The sequence below is a fragment of the Sander vitreus genome, chromosome 15, assembly GCF_031162955.1.
Source record: "Sander vitreus isolate 19-12246 chromosome 15, sanVit1, whole genome shotgun sequence".
Taxonomy (NCBI): Eukaryota; Metazoa; Chordata; class Actinopteri; order Perciformes; family Percidae; genus Sander; species Sander vitreus.
In genome coordinates, this window is record NC_135869.1 from 981,529 (window position 1) to 1,004,252 (window position 22,724).

The 22,724-nt window shown below is 41.1% G+C and overlaps 1 protein-coding gene across 1 annotated transcript; it reads right to left on the reverse strand.

Moving 5' to 3' along the window:
- Positions 1-1,227: 1,227 nt before the first annotated feature.
- Positions 1,228-9,383, reverse strand: LOC144530398 (GTPase IMAP family member 7-like). The gene is made up of 3 exons (XM_078269963.1): positions 9,313-9,383; positions 3,922-4,532; positions 1,228-1,424 (listed from the first exon to the last, which is right to left on the reverse strand). The coding sequence occupies exons 1-3, from the start codon at positions 9,353-9,355 to the stop codon at positions 1,413-1,415; spliced, it is 666 nt and encodes a 221-aa protein (XP_078126089.1). The 5' UTR covers positions 9,356-9,383; the 3' UTR covers positions 1,228-1,412.
- Positions 9,384-22,724: the final 13,341 nt, after the last annotated feature.

Consider the following 22,724-nt stretch of genomic DNA (forward strand, 5'->3'; position numbering starts at 1 on the left):
TAGGAATAATTAACAGGCTTGAATCAAATATGGCTGCAACGCCCCCTCCTCGGCCAGAGCCTCGAGGAATTTGAGTATTATTATGACTGGGAGGAGTGGCTTCATTTAGACTAACATATTCTTCATGGCACAGCCATGTTTCCGTCAGGATCCGGCTGTGACTGACTGCCTTTGTGCCACTCTTGTGGCCATTTTGTGTATTGTGTTGTGATTTGTGCTTGTTGCTGTGTTCCATGTGTTCTGTGGTTACCTGTCTGTCATGTGTCTTTGTCTCCGCCCATCCCCTTATTTGTTCTGCACTTCCTGTCTTGTTAGTTTCCCTCCAGTTCTGCTGTCACCTGTTCCCAATTGTCTCATTAGTTTCCCTCCATTTCTGCTCTCACCTGTTGCTTGTTACTGTCTTGTCCAATCCTCTGTCTTTCTGTTCATTGGTCTGTGTTTTTCTACACCCCTCTGTTCCTTTGTCTCTTGTTGGTTCGTCTCTCTCTGTTTGTTCATGTGAGTCCTGTTCGTTTGTAGTTGTGAGTTTGTAAGTTGTAGAGTCAAAATAAAGTGTGTTAGTTCTGCACATCTGCCTGAAAGAGTCTTGCATTTGGGTCCTCCTGCTGAAACCTTGACAGTTTCGGTAAGACAGAATAGATCAATTTGATTATCTGATATTACATAATTTACTAGTACCGCTTTAGAAGACAAAGATCTAATATTTAATAGTCCACATCTAATTTCCCTATTCTGTTCTATCATTGCAGTGGTAGTTTTAATTCCAATTAGGTTGTTAAGTATAGCCCCTCTTTTGTTTACCTTTGATTTAACTGATCTGAGACAGGGGACAGACACCGTGGTTATGGGACTATGAGTGGGTCACTGCTCCAACGGAAGCACAGAGAAGCACGTAGCACTGCACCTCTGATTACTGATTTCAAACTTGGGTTGTTATGGTTGATGACCGATAATAGACTCGGTCAGATTTGTTGATATGAGAGCGGCTCCGTCCAAAAACTAAATTACTTTCATCAGATCTAATAAATGTAGTGTTTTCTGCGGTAGGTTTTTCAACGTTTTAGACACATGTATGGTAATAATAATGGTCCTAAATTAGTTAAAAGTTGTTGCTGTCTTCTTTTATTTAAAAATGTAAAAAAAGAAGAACTGAGGACTCCTGACAGTTATAAACCAGCTGCATTCAGTTGGTAACATTGACATTAATCTGAATGAAGACGAAGTCTGGAGGGTTACATGTCTTTATTTTTGGTTTAAGTATTTTGAAAATCAGACACAATGAAAAACGACAAGATCACTTTTTATGTCATTATCATATGAAATCAGAACAGTAACACATCATGTCCACAGGATCAGGCTGCACCACGACTCCATCAAGGCTCCGTCGTCGTTTCAATGTCCATTGGAGGTTTTCAGTGGACCGTCTGTATATCACACATGTATAGATCAGAGTTTTACACACTGTTCTTGGTTTACATGCACATTGAATACAAGTTTGCAGCTTGTTTAGATGTAGAAACAGATGCTTTGTGGCTGGACTTGAATATGACAGCCCTTTAACTTTCTCTGTAATCAATCATTTTAAATATATCAAAAACTATATAATTATATTTAAAAGTTTATTCCCGGAGTCTGAGGTCATCAGGTCAGATGTTGTTAGTGGTCCTCCGCACTCATTTTAAAACCAGATGGGATCGATCTTTTCAGGCAGTGGCACCCAGGATGTGGAACGCACTGCTGCTCTCTTTGCGTTGTTCAAACTCTGTTGATTCTTTTAAAAAGCATTTGAAGACTTGGCTATTCAAACAGCCTTTTAGTTAGACAAGGGCTTTCATGGCTGTCTGATTTTATGTACCTATGTTTTCCTTTGTATTCTTATGTCTTCTATTTATCATATTCCAATTTATTGTAAAGCACTTTGTGATTTTATCTGTGTAAAGTGCTATACAAACAAACTTTACTTACTTATTAGATCTCTGTCATCTGGATTATGACGTGCTGATCAGCTAACACAATATGATTATTGACTGAAAGGCTCATCACTGTTGATATGATCGAACACCAAAATGATGTAATCCTGGCTAACTTTTAAAAATCCAAACTGCACAGAATTTTTTTCTCCCTCTCTAAACAATCATATTTGCCCGAGCATCAGACACTGATTTGCCATACACGCTAATTAAATAACAGCCAACGGGACATTGTCGAAATTTGGCGCGCTTTGGCTCAAACCCTGAAAAAGGTCTTCAAACCAGATTTTGACACAGGGCCCGTTCACGAGACAGGGCCTTAAAGTGCTCATGTTATGCTCATTTGCAAGTTCATAATTGTATTAAGAGGTTATATCAGAATAGATTTAGAGTGTGGATTGGTAGCTGGAGACTGCCAGGTGCTCTTGAGCAAGGCACCGTAACCCCCCCCCAGGGCGCTGGTCCAGCATTGGCAGCCCACTCACTCTGACATCTCTCCATTTGTGCATGAATAGGTCCTGAGCATGTATGTGTGTATTTCAGGCCTATGTGTAGTGATATCTAACAAAACAGAGTGTAAATTGTAATTTCCCCACTGGGGATCAATAAACAGTATAAATTAAATTAAATTAAATGTTTGTTGTACTAAACATTGCTACAGATCCTATTTTTAACCCTGTGTATTGAGCTCTCTGTTTTAGCTACAGAGTGAGGCATCACACTTCTGTTCCATCTTTGTTTGGAGTTGCACATGCGCAGTACCTAGGTAAGTACTAAGCCAGTCAGAAGCAGAGTATGAGGGCGTGCCCTGACAGGACCTAGGTAAGGACTACTAGCCAGTCAGAAGCAGAGTATGAGGGCGTGGCTTGACAGTACCTAGGTAAGGATTACTAGCCAGTCAGAAGCAGAGTATTAAGGCGTGAACTGACAGTACCTAGGTAAGGATTACTAGCCAGTCAGAAGCAGAGTATGAGAGCGTGCCCTGACAGGACCTAGGTAAGGACTACTAGCCAGTCAGAAGCAGAGTATGAGGTGGTGCCCTGACATAAAAGACACCTGGAGCCTTAGGGGCCACTGAGGTTGGGTTAGCCATGAACGTAATAACACAAATTGTGAGAATGAATCGAATGATTGTTGATTGTGTGTAAATAAAACAGCTTCCACTAACATGATGGTGTATAGCAACGTGGATGGATTACCCAAAAGACGTGCTGAGGGGCCGAAAGGCTCAGGGGCCGCAACCTATTATTATTGTTATTGACATTTCTTGTAGAACAGTCAAATGTTTGTTTAAAGCTGCAGAAATAACTTAGGGATGTTAGTTTTGTGTTTTTGTCTCCAATTTGGATCTGAATCCTTTTAGTATTGAATTTTTGAGTAATAAAAGAGCATCTCTTTCCACATAAACCAGCTGTACGCTTTTCCCACATACCAGTTACATTCAACAAGCAATTACATATGTTTAACAGCTGAATATATAATAATAAAAATAAAACAAAGCTTAAGAGTCACATTTTCTTTTGTAATTTCCTCCAATATTTTACACAGTATTTAGGGTACCACATTCTGATCACCAGACCGTCCTCACCCAGATTACGACTGTGTAGGTTGATTGTGCAAGCTACTATTTAAAACAAAACAGAAATAACTAAATATACAAACCGCACCACATTTCCCCCTTTACGGTATTTTCGTATATATTGTAAGAATTGATCTGATCAGCTTAAACAAGACAAGAACATGTTGCTGCATTTGTGCATATCACTATACCTGCCACTGCAAGGCACAGTAGTCCACCCCCTACGGCTCCTAGTGCCGCTCCTATGGTAGACGTTATCTGACCCTCACCAGCAAGATACCCAAACAGACATCCAACACCCATACCAGAAAGAACTGCAGTTCGAATACAAGCTAGTTTGGATTGTCTTCCTACTTCTGCAACATTTTGAACCTGTTGTAAGGCAGTTTCAGCCTCTTGGAGCATCTCAGCGGTGTAGAAGCTTGCTTCTTCTGCCTGAACCTTATCGTTGATCTTCTTCAGTAGCTCAGAGACCTTTTCGGGACGATTGTCAAGAAGATGGTATCCATAATCGCACTTTTTGATTAGCTCGTGGAGATTTTCATTGCAATGAATAAAGTCCTCTATGGTACCTTTCAGCTCTACTCCACGGGTGAACAACACCATAGTGTAATCCATTGTGTTTTTGCCAAAAGTATCGCAAATGGTTTTTACCATGTCTTCTACTTTCTTTGTGTATTTATCTCTCACACTCAGCACAATCAGGAACACATGAGGACCAGGTTTGGCAAGTTTGATGGATTTCTTGATCTTTCTCACAATCTCCTCTTCTGTTTGGTCAGTGCTTAACAGACCAGGAGTATCAACAACGACCACATTTTGGTTGTTAATTTTTTTCTTTTCCTTCTGGCACTTCTCTGTGACAGGAGATAGACCGGGCTTTGAGTGGAATAGGTCATCGCCCAGGATGATGTTTCCTGAAAAACTCTTCCCAACTCTGACCTTTCCAAGCAGGACGATCCTCAGCTCTGGCTTTTCACCTGCTGGAAAATTTTATAGACGTTAGTATAGTAAGAATTTCCTCTGTCATGATGTTATGTCAAACACTCAAATCTATGACAATATATGAGATTGTGAGTCAGATGTTGACATTCAGATCGATTCCACTATCATGTCTCTACGGTAAGCCAATTTTGCAATGGTGAATCATACCCCACCCTACTCTGCCTCTGATAGCTAGTATTGGTTGTCTTCATTGGTTAGGTTGGTTACTTTGGTTAGTTTTAGAAGAAGAGTAGGATTGGTTAGTGTTAGAATACGAGGGTAAACTGATCAAAGGCAGGGTAGGTCATGCCTTCGCTATCCTAGGAAAATAAAAGATTGTGTACAGTAAATATGAAGCTGCTGCAAGCTGCCTGTCAGAGTAATGTGGGAACCTAACCATGTGGACTTTTTAAACAAAGAAAAAACTCTGAAAACATGGGGCCTCCCCTTTCAAAGGAACTGCAGACACAGCCTGGACAGCCAACAGGCTCCAAAAACTCCAGACGTTGAAGGTCTCACCTACAGTAAGTGTTACTTTTAGGTTTGAATTCTGATCCTGGCTTCCCATTGAATGAGACTCACTACTGTGACGTCACCCAGCAGATAAAATCAGGCGCAGGTTAACCCACCCTTTCAGTACAATCAAAGACGCTAAAGTTAGCAGTTCTTCACCTTGCTGGACACGTTTTGTGTTCATTGTTACAGATTTCGCTGTGCAACCAGCCTGGATGTTAACAATTAACTGTTTATCCCTCAATCTGATGTTCGACTATCTATTAGATCAGCACCTCTAAACCTGAGGCCATGGTTCTCATCAGGAAACCGAAGGAGTTCCTACTCTGGGTGGGGAATGAGTCCTTACCCCAAGTAAAGGAGGTCAAGTACCTCGGGATCTTGTTCACGAGGATGGAGACAATGGAGAGGGAGATTGGCCGGAGAATCGGAGCAGCGGTATTAAATTCACTTTAATGCACCGCTTACCGCAATTTTCGTTCCTACCCTAACCTATGGTCATGAAGGCTGGGTCATGACCAAAAGAACTAGAACCCTGGTACAAGCGACTGAATTGGCTTCCGTCTCCCTTAGAGATAGTTGAGAAGCTCAGTCATCAATGAGGAACTCGGAGAAGAGCCGCTGTTCCTTTGCTTGGAAAGCGGGCCTCTGGTAAGGATGCTTCAGCTCGGAAGATACCTCGGGGAAGACCCAGGTCAGAGCTGTTTAATGTGGTAAAGTTTGGGGTCCCCTGCTAGAGCCACTGCCCCGCAACCCGACACCGGATAAGCGGTTGAAAATGAGTGATGATGTGATGAGTGATTAATCAGTAATGCTGGTTACATTTTAAAACACATTAGTAGTGTGTTTTGACCTTCAGAATGTTATAACTTGTCCATGTGCAGAGATCAGTTCATTTTTCTACAATTCTACAACAACTGAACGTGTACAATCTTACAGCTCATAGCTCTCTATCAAAGAAAGGCTATTGTGCGATATGGACAGAGGGGATGTCAGGCAGGGGGGCTAAAGACATTGCAAGTGCACCTGTTAAAATTTTAGACAAAATTATTCTTGACCACCCCGATGCCACGGGCATAATTACATGAGTCGCTTTCCGACCGGAGGGATTTTTGCAGTTCCTAGAACATAAAATTCCTAAAACCCTTTTTTTCTCGCATTCCAACTGAACCAATTTGGGAATTTTTAAGTCCCTCTGGCCGCAGTTCCTGTACTTCTTTCAGCTCCTACTTCAGGGCAGGGTCTTTTCTCTTTTCCCTTTTCAGCATATGAACCTAGGTCAACGAGGGTCGCGTTTCTGGTACAGACAGATCAACAACGGGACAATGTTAGCCGTCTTATTCATCACTAATTTCACTTCTGACAACGTTTTAGGCGTTTAGATTTCGAATATAGGCAGTCTTGCGAAAATTGATGCCGAATTGACAATTTGCAAAGTTTTCGGAGTTGAGAAGCTCGATGAAGTGAGGCGACAGCCAGCAGGCGACAGCCAGCAGGCGCCTGCCCCGGCCTCTAGCTCGTCGCTCGGCCAGTCATGCTCAGAGATCCCGCTGTAAGCTGGAGGTCTCTCAGACCGGTCTCGTAAATAAGAGGCTTTCATTTCGCCGTTGACGGTTCGTTTGTTTAAATATCACAACACATCATAAGATAGAGTAAGATTAACGGGAACCTGTGGTTAACTGTCTTTTCGGAGTTAAACCGGCGGTCACACACACATCCACAGCGCAGCAGGCAGAGGCGGGGGAGAGAGATACCCGTTTCTCTTTGGGAGACTTGTTTAAATTATGACAAATATGCTATATACATTAGATTTAGTATTTAGTTCATACTTTTTTTGGTGTATTTGTTTTCTGATTTTCATGATATAAAGACTGTTGCTGTGCTTGCATCACTCCCTTACCCCTCCTACCAGCTCCTATGGCCATTTGGCCAGTGCGAATGCAATTGTAAAAAAACGGTTTTGGGGGAGAGTAGTTAGTAGATCTGTTTAGAAGTGGACTTTTCCTATAACTACGTTCCTGTAACTACTTGGTCAGAAAGCGGCTATGGAGTGACAGCTGTATGCCCCAAAACAGGAACTCCATAATAGCATTTGCTATGGCAGAATTCTTGACAAGGAATTCTAAGATTCACCATATTACAATGAAATACTCTACCCCAGGTCATTCTTCTGTACAAAAGGTAGATGACATGCACAGTCAAATTGAGAAGGCAATGGCATTATTTGAATTCTACTCTCCCGTGTCATTCTTGCGTGTGTTACTCAAAGTAAACAGGAACAACCCATACACGAGAGAATCAGATTTCTATGACTTTCACTCATGTTCCAAACTGTTTAAGTACAAACAGGTGCCATTTTCTGCAGTGTGTCAGCTTGTATTTGATCAGTGCCCATATACACTTCACTACAAAGCATCACATGCACAGGCTTTAGAGGTAGCAGGAGACCTTGAGGACCAAGTAAAACCAGGAGAAACTTGGCACCTACATGCACCCTACCCAAGCCAAGGATGCTTCTAAAACATTACCGTGCTATGATGAAGAAATGAGCAAAATTAGTAGGCCTACACTGAATAACTGCTTGCTATGTATGTATGTGTGCAAGTTTTAGAGTTGGTGAGTTAGAAATAAAACAGACTATTTCATTGATATGTTGAAGAAATTATTGTTCAATAGGCCTTAATGTTAGATTGCCAACATGAGCTAGTTGGTTGTTGATGAATAAGTGAAAAGTATGTGATGTAAGTATGATGTGAATAGCAAGTGATACTATGTATATTTTATTGCATTAAATGATTTTCATTGCAAGTAACAGCATCTCAAATTAGCTCCATTTAAGTAACCAGTCTTGGATTTGAAATACATTGTTCATAAGCAAAACATTTATGATCAGTTTGCATTTTACATTTAAATTGTTTAAAAATGATTTGATAAACTATCAAAATAAAGACTGATTTTAAATATTCATTCAACTCGTTTTGCTTTTCTAATGAAAAGACTTTGCTAAACTGAAGGACCTGACCGACAGGTAAGTAAATTGTTACAATTCTTTGTTCCTTTTTCTGTTTTTGAAGATATAATCTTATAATTCCAAGGCAGCTGTTAGTTTTTAGAACTATAAGTGCTATCTACAATTGACCTGTTTCAAAAACCCTAACTTACAATTCATGTAGAATTTTGGTTTCTCAGATGTAGAATACGTTCATGGTGTATGTAACTCTGGTGCTATACAGAAATATGCTATTTGCAATGCTAAAACTATAAACGTCTGTATTATCAGGAAAATGTAGTTAAAGTATTAAACGTAAAGAACAATCCTGCCATTTGTAGGCTGTTATTTTTTGGCTAGTTTCATTTAGAATAAAACATCAGATTTTATAAACTGTGTTTTGTGTGCAGTCTGTAATGTGTAAAGTAACTAGTAACTAAAGCTGTAACAGATGAATGTAGTGGAGTAAAAAGTACAATATTTCTCTCTGAAATGTAGCGGAGTAGAAGTAGAAAGTGGCATGAAAAGATAAGACTCAAGTAAAGTAAAGTAAAGTACCTCAACATTTGGACTGAAGTATAGTACTGGAGTAAATGTACTTAGTTACATTCCACCGCTGGTAATCATATTGAAGTAACTCATGCAATTCAAACTTTATAAAAGCCATCCAAACAATGTTTATGATTTATTTTTTAATTATTAACAAATACTTCATATAATATAAAAAATAAGTGTGAAACCATAAACTGTCAAAACAACAAATTATAGCATAACTAATAATGAGTAAACATTATTACCATTTCATTGTTTTTTAACATTAAAATAACTTTACCAAAATCAATTTACCATTTGTTAGTGATGGTTATGATAAAGTCTTGCCAAATATAAAAAACAAATACAATAGTTAAAGAAAAGTATCTGCAAACATCCAACTAACTAACCACTAACTAAAAACTTAGATATTGTCTCTAAAATGCTGCTTAATCCAGTTGTGTGCAGATAATAAAACTATCCACTGCAGATAGATACACTACCAAACATCTCTGAACTTAACAAAAACTCAACATTTCAGTTGTATTTTTAATGAATATTGAAAGATAATTCAGTCCAAATTAGTTAAAAGTTGTCTCAAACATCATTGATCTCCAAAGACAGGTTAAAAAGAGAATGAGCTGTTAATGAGTTGCTGGTTTATTTTTAAGAAAACAAATATTGCTCCATATATGAAACCCCAGACACTGCAATGAGCTGTAGTACTGTAGAATAAATATATTTACCAGGCTGCAGACTGTCACCTTCTTTCTTGGAAGAGTAGCTCATCTTTAAAGTCGTGTGTCTGTGGATGTCTTGTTCTGAGTATTTTAATTTCCATCTCATCATTTTATAATATAGCCTGCTTCTAGTTCCCTCCCCTGAAAGACACGTCACCTGAGCTGGCCAATCACAATTCAAATTGTGGCTGAAAGTAACAAATCAGGAGGCTCAGCTGAAGTTTACTTCCACAAGTCTACCTATTCGCCAATGTCTATCAGTTTATTTTAGTGTAATTCATAAAAAAATGTAAATTACAAAATCCCCACAATAAAACACTATCCATCACAGATAGTTTAAGAGTTAAATGTACAGGATTTAAGAAGAAAAGTGGCCCGGGACCACACTGTTGGTGCAAATTGAAGAAACAGACATTTTTCAGAAGTGTGATTATTCACTTAGATGTTCAGATTGATACCACTCTCATGTCTGTACAGTAAATATGAAGTTGCAGCTGGTAAGCTTAGCTTAGCTTAAAGGCTGAAAACAGAGGGAACAGGTAGTCTGGCTCTGTACAAAGGTAACAAAATCCAACTACCAATACGGTTGGGTATTGTTTGGGTTTTTTCCGATTACCTGTGCTAAAACACTACTTTTAGAACGGTGCTTGGTGCCGAAGCAGTGCATAAACTGATACTTACAAAAACTTTTAAAACACAAAACGACAGTCCGCGACATTAAATGGCTAAGACATATGGTCAAATTTAAATAATTTAATTAAAATGTAATAATAACTTCACCTGTTAATTGCTGTTAAACAACAAAAAGAAGAAACTCATGATGGCAGAAGGTTACTTTACAACAACATTGAATGCACCATGAGCTAACAAGGTGCAATTGAACGCACCATTAGGTCCTGTCGGTGTGAGGAGTGGGAATCACAGGGTATCTCACAATACGATACATGGCTCACGATACAGCATTCTCCATCCATCCACCTTCCTCCGCTTATCTGGGTTTGGGTCGCGGCGGCAGCAGCTTCAGCAGGGGACCCCAAACTTCCCTTTCCCGAGTGACATTAACCAGCTCGGACTGGGGGATCCCGAGGCGTTCCCAGGCGTTCCCACCTAGTCCTGGGTCTTCCCCGAGACCTCCTCCAAGCTGGATGTCCCTCCACCTAGTCCTGGGATTTCGCCCGAGGCCACCTCCCAGCTGGACGTGCCTCCACCTAGTCCTGGGTCTTCCCCAAGGCCTCCTCTCAGCTAGACGTCCCTCCACTTAGTCCTGGGTCTTCCCCGAGGCCTCCTCCAAGCTGGATGTGCCTCCACCTAGTCCTGGGTCTACCCCAAGGCCTCTTCCCAGCTGGACGTGCCTCCACCTAGTCCTGGGTCTTCCCAGAGGCCTCCTCCCAGCTGGACGTGCCTCCACCTAGTCCTGGGTCTTCCCTGAGACCTCCTCCAAGCTGGACGTCCCTCCACCTAGTCCTGGGATTTCGCCCGAGGCCACCTCCCAGCTGGACGTGCCTCCACTTAGTTCTGGGTCTTCCCCGAGGCCTCCTCCAAACTGGACGTGCCTCCACCTAGTCCTGGGTCTACCCCGAGGCCTCCTCCCAGCTGGACGTGCCTCCACCTAGTCCTGGGTCTACCCCAAGGCCTCCTCCCAGCTGGACGTGCCTCCACCTAGTCCTGGGTCTTCCCAGAGGCCTCCTCCCAGCTGGACGTGCCTCCACCTAGTCCTGGGTCTTCCCTGAGACCTCCTCCAAGCTGGACGTCCCTCCACCTAGTCCTGGGTCTTCCCACGAGGCCTCCTCCCAGCTGGACATGCCCTCCACCTAGTCCTGGGTCTTCCCCCGAGGCCTCCTCCCAGCTGGACGTGCCTCCACCTAGTCCTGGGTCTTCCCCGCAGCCTCCTCCCAGCTGGACGTACCTCCACTTAAACCTAGGTCTTCCCCAAGGCCTCCTCCCAGCTGGACGTGCCTCCACCTAGTCCTGGGTCTTCCCCGAGACCTCCTCCAAGCTGGACGTCCCTCCACCTAGTCCTGGGATTTCGCCCGAGGCCACCTCCCAGCTGGACGTGCCTCCACTTAGTCCTGGGTCTTCCCCGAGGCCTCCTCCAAACTGGACGTGCCTCCACCTAGTCCTGGGTCTACCCCGAGGCCTCCTCCCAGCTGGACGTGCCTCCACCTAGTCCTGGGTCTACCCCGAGGCCTCCTCCCAGCTGGACGTGCCTCCACCTAGTCCTGGGTCTACCCCAGAGGCCTCCTCCCAGCTGGACGTGCCTCCACCTAGTCCTGGGTCTTTCCCCAAGGCCTCCTCCCAGCTGGACGTCCCTTCACCTAGTCCTGGGTCTTCCACGAGGCCTCCTTCCAGCTGGACATGCCTCCACCTAGTCATGGCTTTTCCCCCGAGGCCACCTCCCAGCTGGACGTGCCTCCACCTAGTCCTGGGTCTTCCCCGCAGCCTCCTCCCAGCTGGACGTACCTCCACTTAAACCTAGGTCTTCCCCAAGGCCTCCTCCCAGCTGGACATCCCTCCACCTAGTCCTGGGTCTTACCCGAGGCCTCCTCCCAGCTGGACGTCCCTCCACCTAGTCCTGGGTCTTCCACGAGGCCTCCTTCCAGCTGGACGTGCCTCCACCTAGTCCTGGATCTTCCCCGAGACCTCCTCCAAGCTGGACGTCCCTCCACCTAGTCCTGGGATTTCGCCCGAGGCCACCTCCCAGCTGGACGTGCCTCCACTTAGTCCTGGGTCTTCCCCGAGGCCTCCTCCAAACTGGACGTGCCTCCACCTAGTCCTGGGTCTACCCCAAGGCCTCCTCCCAGCTGGACGTGCCTCCACCTAGTCCTGGGTCTACCCCAAGGCCTCCTCCCAGCTGGACGTGCCTCCACCTAGTCCTGGGTCTTCCCAGAGGCCTCCTCCCAGCTGGACGTGCCTCCACCTAAACCTGGGTCTTTCCCCAAGGCCTCCTCCCAGCTGGACGTCCCTCCACCTAGTCCTGGGTCTTCCACGAGGCCTCCTTCCAGCTGGACGTACCTCCACTTAAACCTAGGTCTTCCCCAAGGCCTCCTCCCAGCTGGACGTGCCTCCACCTAAACCTGGGTCTTACCCCTGAGGCCTCCTCCCAGCTGGACGTACCCCTCCACCTAGTCCTGGGTCTTCCCCGAGGCCTCCTCCCAGCTGGACGTCCCTCCACCTAGTCCTGGGTCTTCCCCGCGGCCTCCTCCCAGCTGGACGTACCTCCACTTAAACCTAGGTCTTCCCCAAGGCCTCCTCCCAGCTGGACATCCCTCCACCTAGTCCTGGGTCTTACCCGAGGCCTCCTCCCAGCTGGACGTACCCCTCCACCTAGTCCTGGGTCTTCCCCGCGGCCTCCTCCCAGCTGGACGTCCCTCCACCTAGTCCTGGGTCTTCCCCGCGGCCTCCTCCCAGCTGGACGTACCTCCACTTAAATCTAGGTCTTCCCCAAGGCCTCCTCCCAGCTGGACATCCCTCCACCTAGTCCTGGGTCTTACCCGAGGCCTCCTCCCTACTGGACGTGCCTGGAACACCTCCCTAGAAAGGCGCCCAGGGGGCATCCTTACCAGATGCCCAAACCACCTCAACTGGCTCCTTTCGACGCAAAAGAGCAGTGGCTCTACTCCGAGTTCCTCACGGATGACTGAGCTTCTCACCCTATCTCTAAGGGAGACGCCAGCCACCCTCCTGAGGAAACCCATTTTGGCCGCTTGTACCCTGGATCTCGTTCTTTCGGTCAAGACCCGATAAAGCATTCTGCCATAATCAATATATTGCTACACAATCCTTTAATGATACATGATGATATTGGTCTAACTATGAATACAAATTGCCTGTGAGAAGATTAGGTGCAGGTTTTCTTTCTTTATTCACTGCAAGTCCAAACTGTTAGAAAACAGCAGAATTCTGCAGCACAGGTTTTTCACTCTGTATAAATAAATAAAAAATCTTCATAAAAGGCACATACAAATGCAAATTCTAGTGCTTAACCCTCTGAAACACAAGCCATTTTAATCTAATTATTACTCACTGTGAGCTAATTTTTCACTCTATCTGCAAGTTCTGCATCTCAAATTAACAAGCACAACCATGACCAGAAGTAGGAATAACCCATAAATGTCTTTTGAGCAGTATAACAAAGTTATAATGGCATAAACATAACAAAAAGGAAAAACGCTTCATTTATTTGGTAATTTATAACCCATTTCCCTAAAATATATATATATAAATATATATATACATAAATATGAAGGTAACACCAATGGTGGAATATAACAGCTTTAGCTAGTAGTTTTGCATTGAGTACTTTTACTTTTAATACTTAAACTACATTTTTCTGATTATACTTATATACTTTTAATGAAGTAACATTTTCAATGCAGGACTTTAACTTGAAACAGAGTATTATTGCAGTGTAGTATTAGTACTTTTACTTAAGTAAAGGATCTGAATACTTCTTCTACCACTTTTCACCACTAGGCTGTGCTGTGTTTTGGTGCTGGTCTCAGTAAGTTTGGATGAATTTTGATCACGTGGCTGTGCATAGCAGTAAAGACCCATTTTATGCATTTCATAGGTCCTTGATCATGCAAATGGTTGACTTTTTACAATTTCTTGAAATCTGACTTGACAAGAATCCGACGAACAATTTTTTTTTTTCAGCTTCTTTCTAGGGTAAGTGGTTTTTCTTTGGCAATCTTTTAAACAAAACATGCTTTTTCTAACCGGCGGGCAGGTTTTTTTGTTAGGAGAGTTAAGTAGAAAACATAAGTAGTAACGCTGGGAGCAGGGGGATCTATTTAGAGCTCCTTATCTTATTGATTAAAATATTGACATTTGGTGTCAGCGTATTGATACTCGTATCCCACAAGGGACAACAGTATATTGTCGTATCGATATTTTGTCCCACCCCTCATCAGTGTTGTTTCTCCTCCGACTCCGGCAGTGTCCATGGTGTCTCAAAGTGCAGCTAGACTCCTCTGTGTCTTTAGCTGCATACTGTTGTACATCCCGGAAATACCATTTAGCTTTCAGCATTTTAACCCTGGTTAAAGGAAAAAACAGACAATACTTAACATTTTCAGTTTCACAGCATCAGAGCTGCTTTTCAGTTTTACAGCCTGTTGTGACCTATTATCCCACCGGAAAAATGTTTGTGCAGGGTGAACCCACACTGAATTGTGACTCCTAAACCGGTGTATGAACCGAACCTAGACTTTTGCTTTTCTTGAGTGTCCTCCTGACATATGCAGGTGCCAGCAAACATCTACTTTTGCCTCAGTGGACGCTCACCGTGAGTTCTCACTGTTGAGATACAGCTGAACCGTTGCAGGTAGTAATTGAGAACTATTCAGTTATGGCTAGAAAAGATCTGTCTTATGTAAAACTCTCGCAAGAGTTCGTACAAGAGTTCAATTATATGTTTACATTCAGCAAGGAGCCTTGCAGTGACTGTTGAATATAATGTAGTTGCTTAAACATTAGTGCATAACGACAAGATCTGTGAAAGGGTCTGTCTTACATACAATATGAAGTTATCACTTGTGGCGATAGCAATGTGCTTTCCTACACAAAAGTGTGTAGATGAAGCATTAAATTGTTAGATTTTACTAATTTAGTGACTTGTAGTTAGCTATCTTGCTAATTCTACCATGCTTTGATGCTACACCAGTTACAGAAAAGGCACAGAACAGTGGGTTATTACCGGCAGACATTCTTCCGCCACAACTCTAAAAGCGTTTTTCCATTACATGGTACTTGCTCGACTCGCCTCGACTCTACTCGCCTTTTTGGTTTTCCATTATGATAAAAAAGTCCCTGATACCTGCCAGTAGGTAATTTTTTTTGTATTACCTCCGTCGAGGTTCCAAGAGAGCTGAGACGATACCAAAAGGTGACGTAAAAACCTGCAGACTACTGATTGGTCGGCGGGAATCGTCACTAATCACTGCATCATCATTGCTAGCGACAGATGGAGGTGTCCTATAACAAACCCGCCATTTTTAAATAGTTTAGCCAGCGGTGTTTCTTTTGCTGCTTCCAGCTTCTTTTGAAACAAAATGTGTCTTTTGGCAAACAGCCACATGCCGAGAATCAAAAACAACACACCTTCGACATTCTGTGTGTGCGTCGTGTTAGGTCACGGCAGTTTCCTGCGGCTTCGCTATGACGACCAGCCACGCTCGCCTGGCGCATGAGGCGATACTAAATCTGCAATTTTTTGAACTTTTTGGATGATTCATCTTATTTTTCTCCAGAACCTGGAATCTGGAAACTGTGAAATGCATTTACTAGTTTAGTCACGTAGTCACTTAGGGACTGTTTGTTATTTATATAAAGTGCCACCAGAGGAGTTTTGGGATCTTTAGTAAAATTAGACTTGACCCTCCCTTCGCTAGTAAAAGAAATTCTATGACCCTCCAAAATGATTGTGAAAAGAGGCATGACCCTCCCCATCAATTTATGGATGCCTTCTGTACTGGTTAGCACTTCACAAAGATGTGCAGATGCCCTTAATTCTTTACAGCCATGACTTACATGATTTAACCTCTGCCTTCTCTCCTCCATGGGGTGGTGGCCATTTCAGTAGATTTACTCACTACCATTGTTGTGGAAACACAATACGCATGGCAACTAAATGCACACTTCCTGCATTACTTCAAATACTAAGTTACTTCTCTAATTAAGTAGTATTCACATGAAATAAAACAATAAAACATTGAGACCATTCAGCAAAGCACACTGGGTAATTAATTCAACACACAAACTGGTTGCTATGGACTCGTCACTAGGCTTCCTCAGTCATTGTATATTTTAGCTATATAGGTAAAGCTGCCGAAGCTGAACATTATCCAAAACATTATCCAAAACATATATGTTTATTTTTAAAGCAGATTTTAAATTACGTTGTAACAATTTAAAAATTTGCCCTTATGAAATCCAATCGCGGCACGGCTGTCTTGGAACGCAATAGACAGATGGTGGTGGAATGCCCCGACACTTAAATTCAACTAAAATGTAATGGTGAACAATCAGTGTTGAACCTACATTCTGTTGAGATGCCTATCCAAACGCAGAAACGAAGTGCAATCACACCATAAAACGTTAAGAAAAAAAATCTGTATTTTGCCGTAATCCAATAACACGAAAAAAAAAGTAATCCACAGCGATCAGTAGATCCACAAAAAGGTAAATGATACGGTGTATCCAGCAAGGCTTACGTGCATCACATTCACCAGCCAGCTTCAAATAGGTGAACGAGGTGAACTTCGCCGTTTAAACAAAGTGGAATAAATGTATAAAAGTCCAAATCTACACAAAACCCGCAATCAATTAGTAAGCTGACATCAAATGTATATATATATATATATATATATATATATATATATATATATATATATATATATATGGCATTTAGGAAACCTTTATTGCAACGTTGGCACGGCATAAATAAAAAGACATGACCCTCCCCTATTTTTCTCCGGTGGTCCATTCCATAAATACCGAATGGTCCCTTAAACATGCCTGTACACAGACTTTTGTCTCAACTGATGCAGTTTGCCACATCACAAGCTACCATACTGCTCACTAGAAGACTTTGAACAGACTAAAGTCTGACACAATCTCACTTCTAAAGACAATCATCTCACATCTAACGTTAAAGACTGTCATAAGATGTAATGACTGGGGATCTTACAGGGTCACACATTGCAAGACTACAACTAGATTTGTTTTGAAAGATGTAACCAAGCTACCTAGCTACCGCTAACATTAGCTGGTAACTAAAGGAAAGTTTGCCCATTCTGCCATACATACCGGAGCTCTAGCTGTTTGCTGCTTCCTGTTTGCTGCTGGAGGGAGCACATGCATTGGTTGTTGACAATGTTCACATGATTTAACTTCACTACCAAGACTAAAAGCTTTTGATAATATCAAACCCTTTACACCAAACGATTGAGACAATGGGAGCGCGCCCCAACGCTAGCAAGACTCATTATTTTATTACGATATTGGAAAATAGTCCGCGACAGTGGAATTGTTGAAAAGTAGTTTGGTGTAAGGTCGGCATGACTCGTCTACAGTGTTAGAATCAAATTCAAATTCTGTACAAACCACATGTTGTGTGGCTGGTAGTGACATTTAGAAGTCAGAGAGACTAAATCTGATCAGATTACGGATCATCTACAAGGTGTTGTTAATTAAAATCAGCAACAGATCGCTTGTAGAGCATTTTGACAGCTACTCTGTCAAAATAAAAACAACTGGAGACTTGTGTACAAGCTGATATATGGGTCTAATAACATTTTATTAAATCGGAATTGGACCTAACGGATGTGAGTGTTTCTGTGACTTCCTGTTCAGCCTGAAGGCTGCTGGAAATGGCTGGAAACTGTCCAACTTGACCCCGGCTGCTACTGCCTGCTCTCTTCCACTGGCGAGGCGCAGTTTATCTCGAACGAGCCTATTAAGACACATTACATGCCAGGCTTGCATCCACATAATTGATAAAGGTTATTCTGAGTTATTCAGCATCCAGTTAAAGCACATAAGGGGCCTTGAAGTGTTCACATATTGAGAGAAAGCTAAGCTCATATTAAGCAACGGGCAAAATTACTTGTAAAAATACCCTTGCAGTGTAGTTTCTGAGCCGCAAACACTGTTAGCCAGTGCAACTGATATTTAGGCCCAAATGCATCTAGGGGATCAAGAGGGACATTGATGTAGGGAGGTTAAAGGAGGTCCAGTCGCTATTTAGTCTCCATTACTTTCTGATCATGGACACCTCGTTGGGCATTACCCCCTTACATAATGCACAAATTAAAGGAGCTGACTGGATTGCATTACACCGGAGTTTGTACCTTGTACAATTTCATGTGAATAATTAAAATGATTGATTGCTGCCAACTGAAGTCTGGCTAGCTCGGGACAGAGGTAGCTGGCAGACTAACTGCTGGATAACAAGCTGACTTGTGACCTATGTGAACATTTGTCATGTGAATCTGTAAATAAGTGAACTCTGTTGTCTGGACAAGGCACAGGCAATGTCAATGAGACATCAACATAATTCTATTTTCACTACCAGAGAGTTTCACATAGATGTGAATGCAGGCAGCAGTCTTTTCAACAAGTATTCTACAATTCCTTTCCACCATAGGCACATTACATTACAGCTTAGTAGCAGGCAAAATGTATAGCTATAGACATCATGCATTTAAATTCTGAACACTTATCCATTAACACAATTTCCAGACTAGAAATGTTGCACTTACTACCTTGTGTATTCCCAAGTCTTTTCTTTTTATTCACCATGGTAAAGTGTCTTTACTTGGGCTGAAAGTATGTTACCAGGAAAGAAAAGACACACAAATACTGTAGAGTTTAGTTTTACTCATATTTTATTTGCTGATGAAGAAAATTAATATTGACACCAAATGATTTACCCCACACCTTAATATTTGTCTCGTAGATAGAGTACAGGAATGGAATGTCTGTTAATATTTAATTATTGCTGCATAATTTCATGCATTCATTATTGCATTTTACTTTATTGAATCATATACACAGCAGAGCGTAAAGACAGGACACATAGGGAGAAAGAGTGGGCAGATGACATGCAACAGAAGTCCTCCATTCAAACCTCAATTCTCAAATGTTCAGCATTGTCATTTTACACATAAAGATGTACACGCATGCAAAAAATATCAATTCGGCATAGACAGTACAGTACAAGTACAATCATAAGACATAATGGAGTTAAGCAATTAGCTCATGCATAGGTTTACAGAGCTTGATCAACAATAGTCCAAATCACATTTTTGCATGACATTCATTATATTTTACATTATATAGCCATATGGATGGACCATATATGGCTGTGTATTGATTCATACAGTATATTGTAAAATGTAGATGACAGAGTATTATAAATTAATGTTTTAAATGTTTTTAAATCTTTGAGTCCACTTTTTAGACCCCCACATGACGTTTCATCATCAACATTTTATTCCTCCACATGACGTTTCAGTCCTCCACACTGGAACGTGGAGGTATACATGCATAAAGTTTGGCATAATGTGGCAGATCAACTAACATACATTTCCTTTTGAAATCCATCACATCAAAAACCTGTTTCCTGCCCTGTACCACTCTTTTCAAGAAGACTACACTTTCTAAATTTAGCACTGAACTGTGTGTTTTGTCAAACTGTCTTATTTATATATATATATATATATATATACATATATTCTGCTTGTGTATGTTTGATATGCATTATAATTAGGCTGTACTTCATGTAACAATATTTAATAAATCGTAGCAAAAAAGGTACTCCAAGGAACTCTCTTAAAAAAGGGAGGGAGATAAGTGTCAAATGCTGACCGCCTGCAAAGTGGATGGCAAAGATAATATTTTTCCACCAAATTATCCCACTCAACATTTGGTCTGACCCAGGACTACCAGTACTTATTTGCTCAATTTTCTTAACAGATAGTAATCAAGAAGGATTACATTTCAATTAAAATAAAAAGCTTTAACAGCTTTGATATTATTTTAAATATAAAGCAATTTCTCTATCTAGTCATAATACATCTAACATTTTATCCCCATTAAAATGGATCCCCTGTAGCTTTAAAATCCCAGCACCAATTCACCTCCCATAGGCAGACGCTACGGAAAAGTACAGTTGCTTTCACTGACCACAATACTTCCTGGATAACAAAGTGGACACAGTAGTATAACCTACTCTAAAAGCCCCTTGGAGAACCCCAACTCGTTCTTTGGTTCCTTGAGAAGCCAATTCTGATTTCATACTGAACTATTTACAGGTAACCCACTGAAGAGCGAGGACTAGGCATACAAGAAAAATATTACCAGTATTAGGATCCACCTCATCTTTTGCAACTATCGGAGGCTAACGTGGATGTCTTTCTTATTTTATTATCTTTTACAGATGCAGTTGTTCAGCAACACCCATAGGCAAAGATTCCAGACATACGAACGGCCATAAACAAAAGGATCTGTGAGTTAAGACACCAGGAGAAGAAAAAGTCCATGGAACTGTAGGACTGACCAAGGATGGCCAATCAGAGTGGGTCTTGATAAGTTAGCATGCGGGATCCATAACACTGCACTAATGGATTGTTGTCCTGTTTTTTCCATTGATGGATTGGTCTGTTTTTGTTGCACTGAAGACTTTTTTTATTTTATTACAATGAAGGACAGTTTTCCTTTTGGAAATGTTTTATTTATGTTTTGAAGTATTTTTGTTCATTTATAGTTGTTGTTGTTGTTGCTATCTATTGGATCACATTGAAATATAAAATGTAAAAAAAAAATAAAAAAAAAGAATGATATTGCATATATGGCACAACCCTACCAGCAAACCAGTTTGCCATTTGCCAAGCACATTATGTGTACATAAGCTTCAGATGGAACCATGGTGACATGCTTTTCATTCTGTTTGTTCTGAGGTCAATGTCCCTTCGCAGCTGAAGGGACATTGACCTGAGAACAAACAGAATACAGAATTTTGAAATAAACCTCATTCAGTTAATGTGAACTATATTGATGTATTATTCAATCTATTATATTTTGACATATATATATATATATATATATATATATATATATATATAGCCAGACAACAGACATTGTACATTATATTATTTCATATTTAACATGTATACAATATATAAAATGATAATTATATATAATATATTATTTAATATCAATCAATATATTTCAGACATATATGTTCCCATATAAATCTGATTATATTATCTTGAACATTGAAGTATATTATCTCATATAATCTTACATATATATTTACATATATACAATGCCTCTTCCAATATATAATCTCATATAATGTGGGACATATTTCAATATACATAACAATATATTAAATAATATAAAAATATGTATTTATTCAATATATGAAAACGGCAATAATTGCAGTATTTTCCCATATATTGCAATATATAACTTACATATATATATAATATATTACTATATAACTACATAATTACTATGTAAATTTCACAATATATGAAGACACATGAAATATATTGTCACGTCATATATTGAGAAATATATTTTTGTTGCATAAGGGTTCCTCTCTAACTGGGACGTTTTGGGACTGATTGGTGGGATTGCTGTGGAGGAAGTACACACGGAGATACACTGGTAAGAGCCAATGAGGTTTAACCATGTATCAGCTAATTTAAAGAGCTCACGTTATTGTATTGTGTCAACAGTTAACTTCATTTATTATTGTATGTGGTGTTTTCTTTAGCGGGGTGCAAATGTTCCTCCAGAACAAGTCCCTTACTGAGACTATTTAGCAGAGCCACCGTCGCTGCGTCTGGAGCTTAGTCCAAGACCATTGTGATTGGTTTAAATAAATGCAAACAACCCTGAGAGTTTAATTCTCCTATCTAGGACACTTGTACTCAGGTTTCTCTCCTAAATACAATTTGTATCAAACTCACATGCCTCCACAGGGAAATAATCAATTAATCAAAAAATCTCTGTTTTTGCACTTTGTTGACTGTGGAAGTATGCAAGAAAAACAAAATTTTCTTCTAGAATTTAAGGTAATGCCAGGTGACGTAGGGAGGTCGGGGTGGATGGGTCAAACAAACACAGGACTTTTATCCAGGAAAACGCTGTTCCTGTCCCGTCTGAAACCAAAAGTCAACATTGACCTATTTTAATTAGGGACTTTATTTCAGGGGCCACCGGAGAAGTTTTGGGATCTTTAGTGAAAATAGACCTGACCCTCCCTTCACCAGCAATACATTTGGGATGACCGTCCAAAATGATATGAAAAAAAGGGATGACCCTCCCCATCAATGTATCAATGCCTTCTGTACTGGTTCGCACTTGGCAAAGACACATAGATAGCCATTGTTTTTTTTTACAGCCATGACATACGTGACTAAACCTCTGAATTCTCATCTTACGCATCCCACTCCTCTGTTATTGTGTGGGGGCCATTTCAGTAGATTTACTCACTAACATTGTTGTGGAAACACAATAAGCATGGAAACTAAATGCACACTTCCTGCATTACTGCATTACTTCAAATACTAAGTTACACCTCTAATAAATTAGTATTCACATGAAATAAAATAATAAAACATTGAGACCATTCAGCAAGCACTGGGTAATTCAACACTGGTTGCTATGGACTCGTCACTAGACTTCCTCAGTCGTTGTATAATTTAGCACATAGGTAAAGCTGCCAAAGCTAAACATTAGCCAAAACTCCATTTCTCAGACGAGCGTCAATTTGGGAGCTTGCATGCTACCACTCCTTCCTTCTCAAATGCATTGAAAAGGCTGTCGTTTTATATATATATATATATATATATATATATATATATATATATATATATATATATATATATATATCAAAATATATA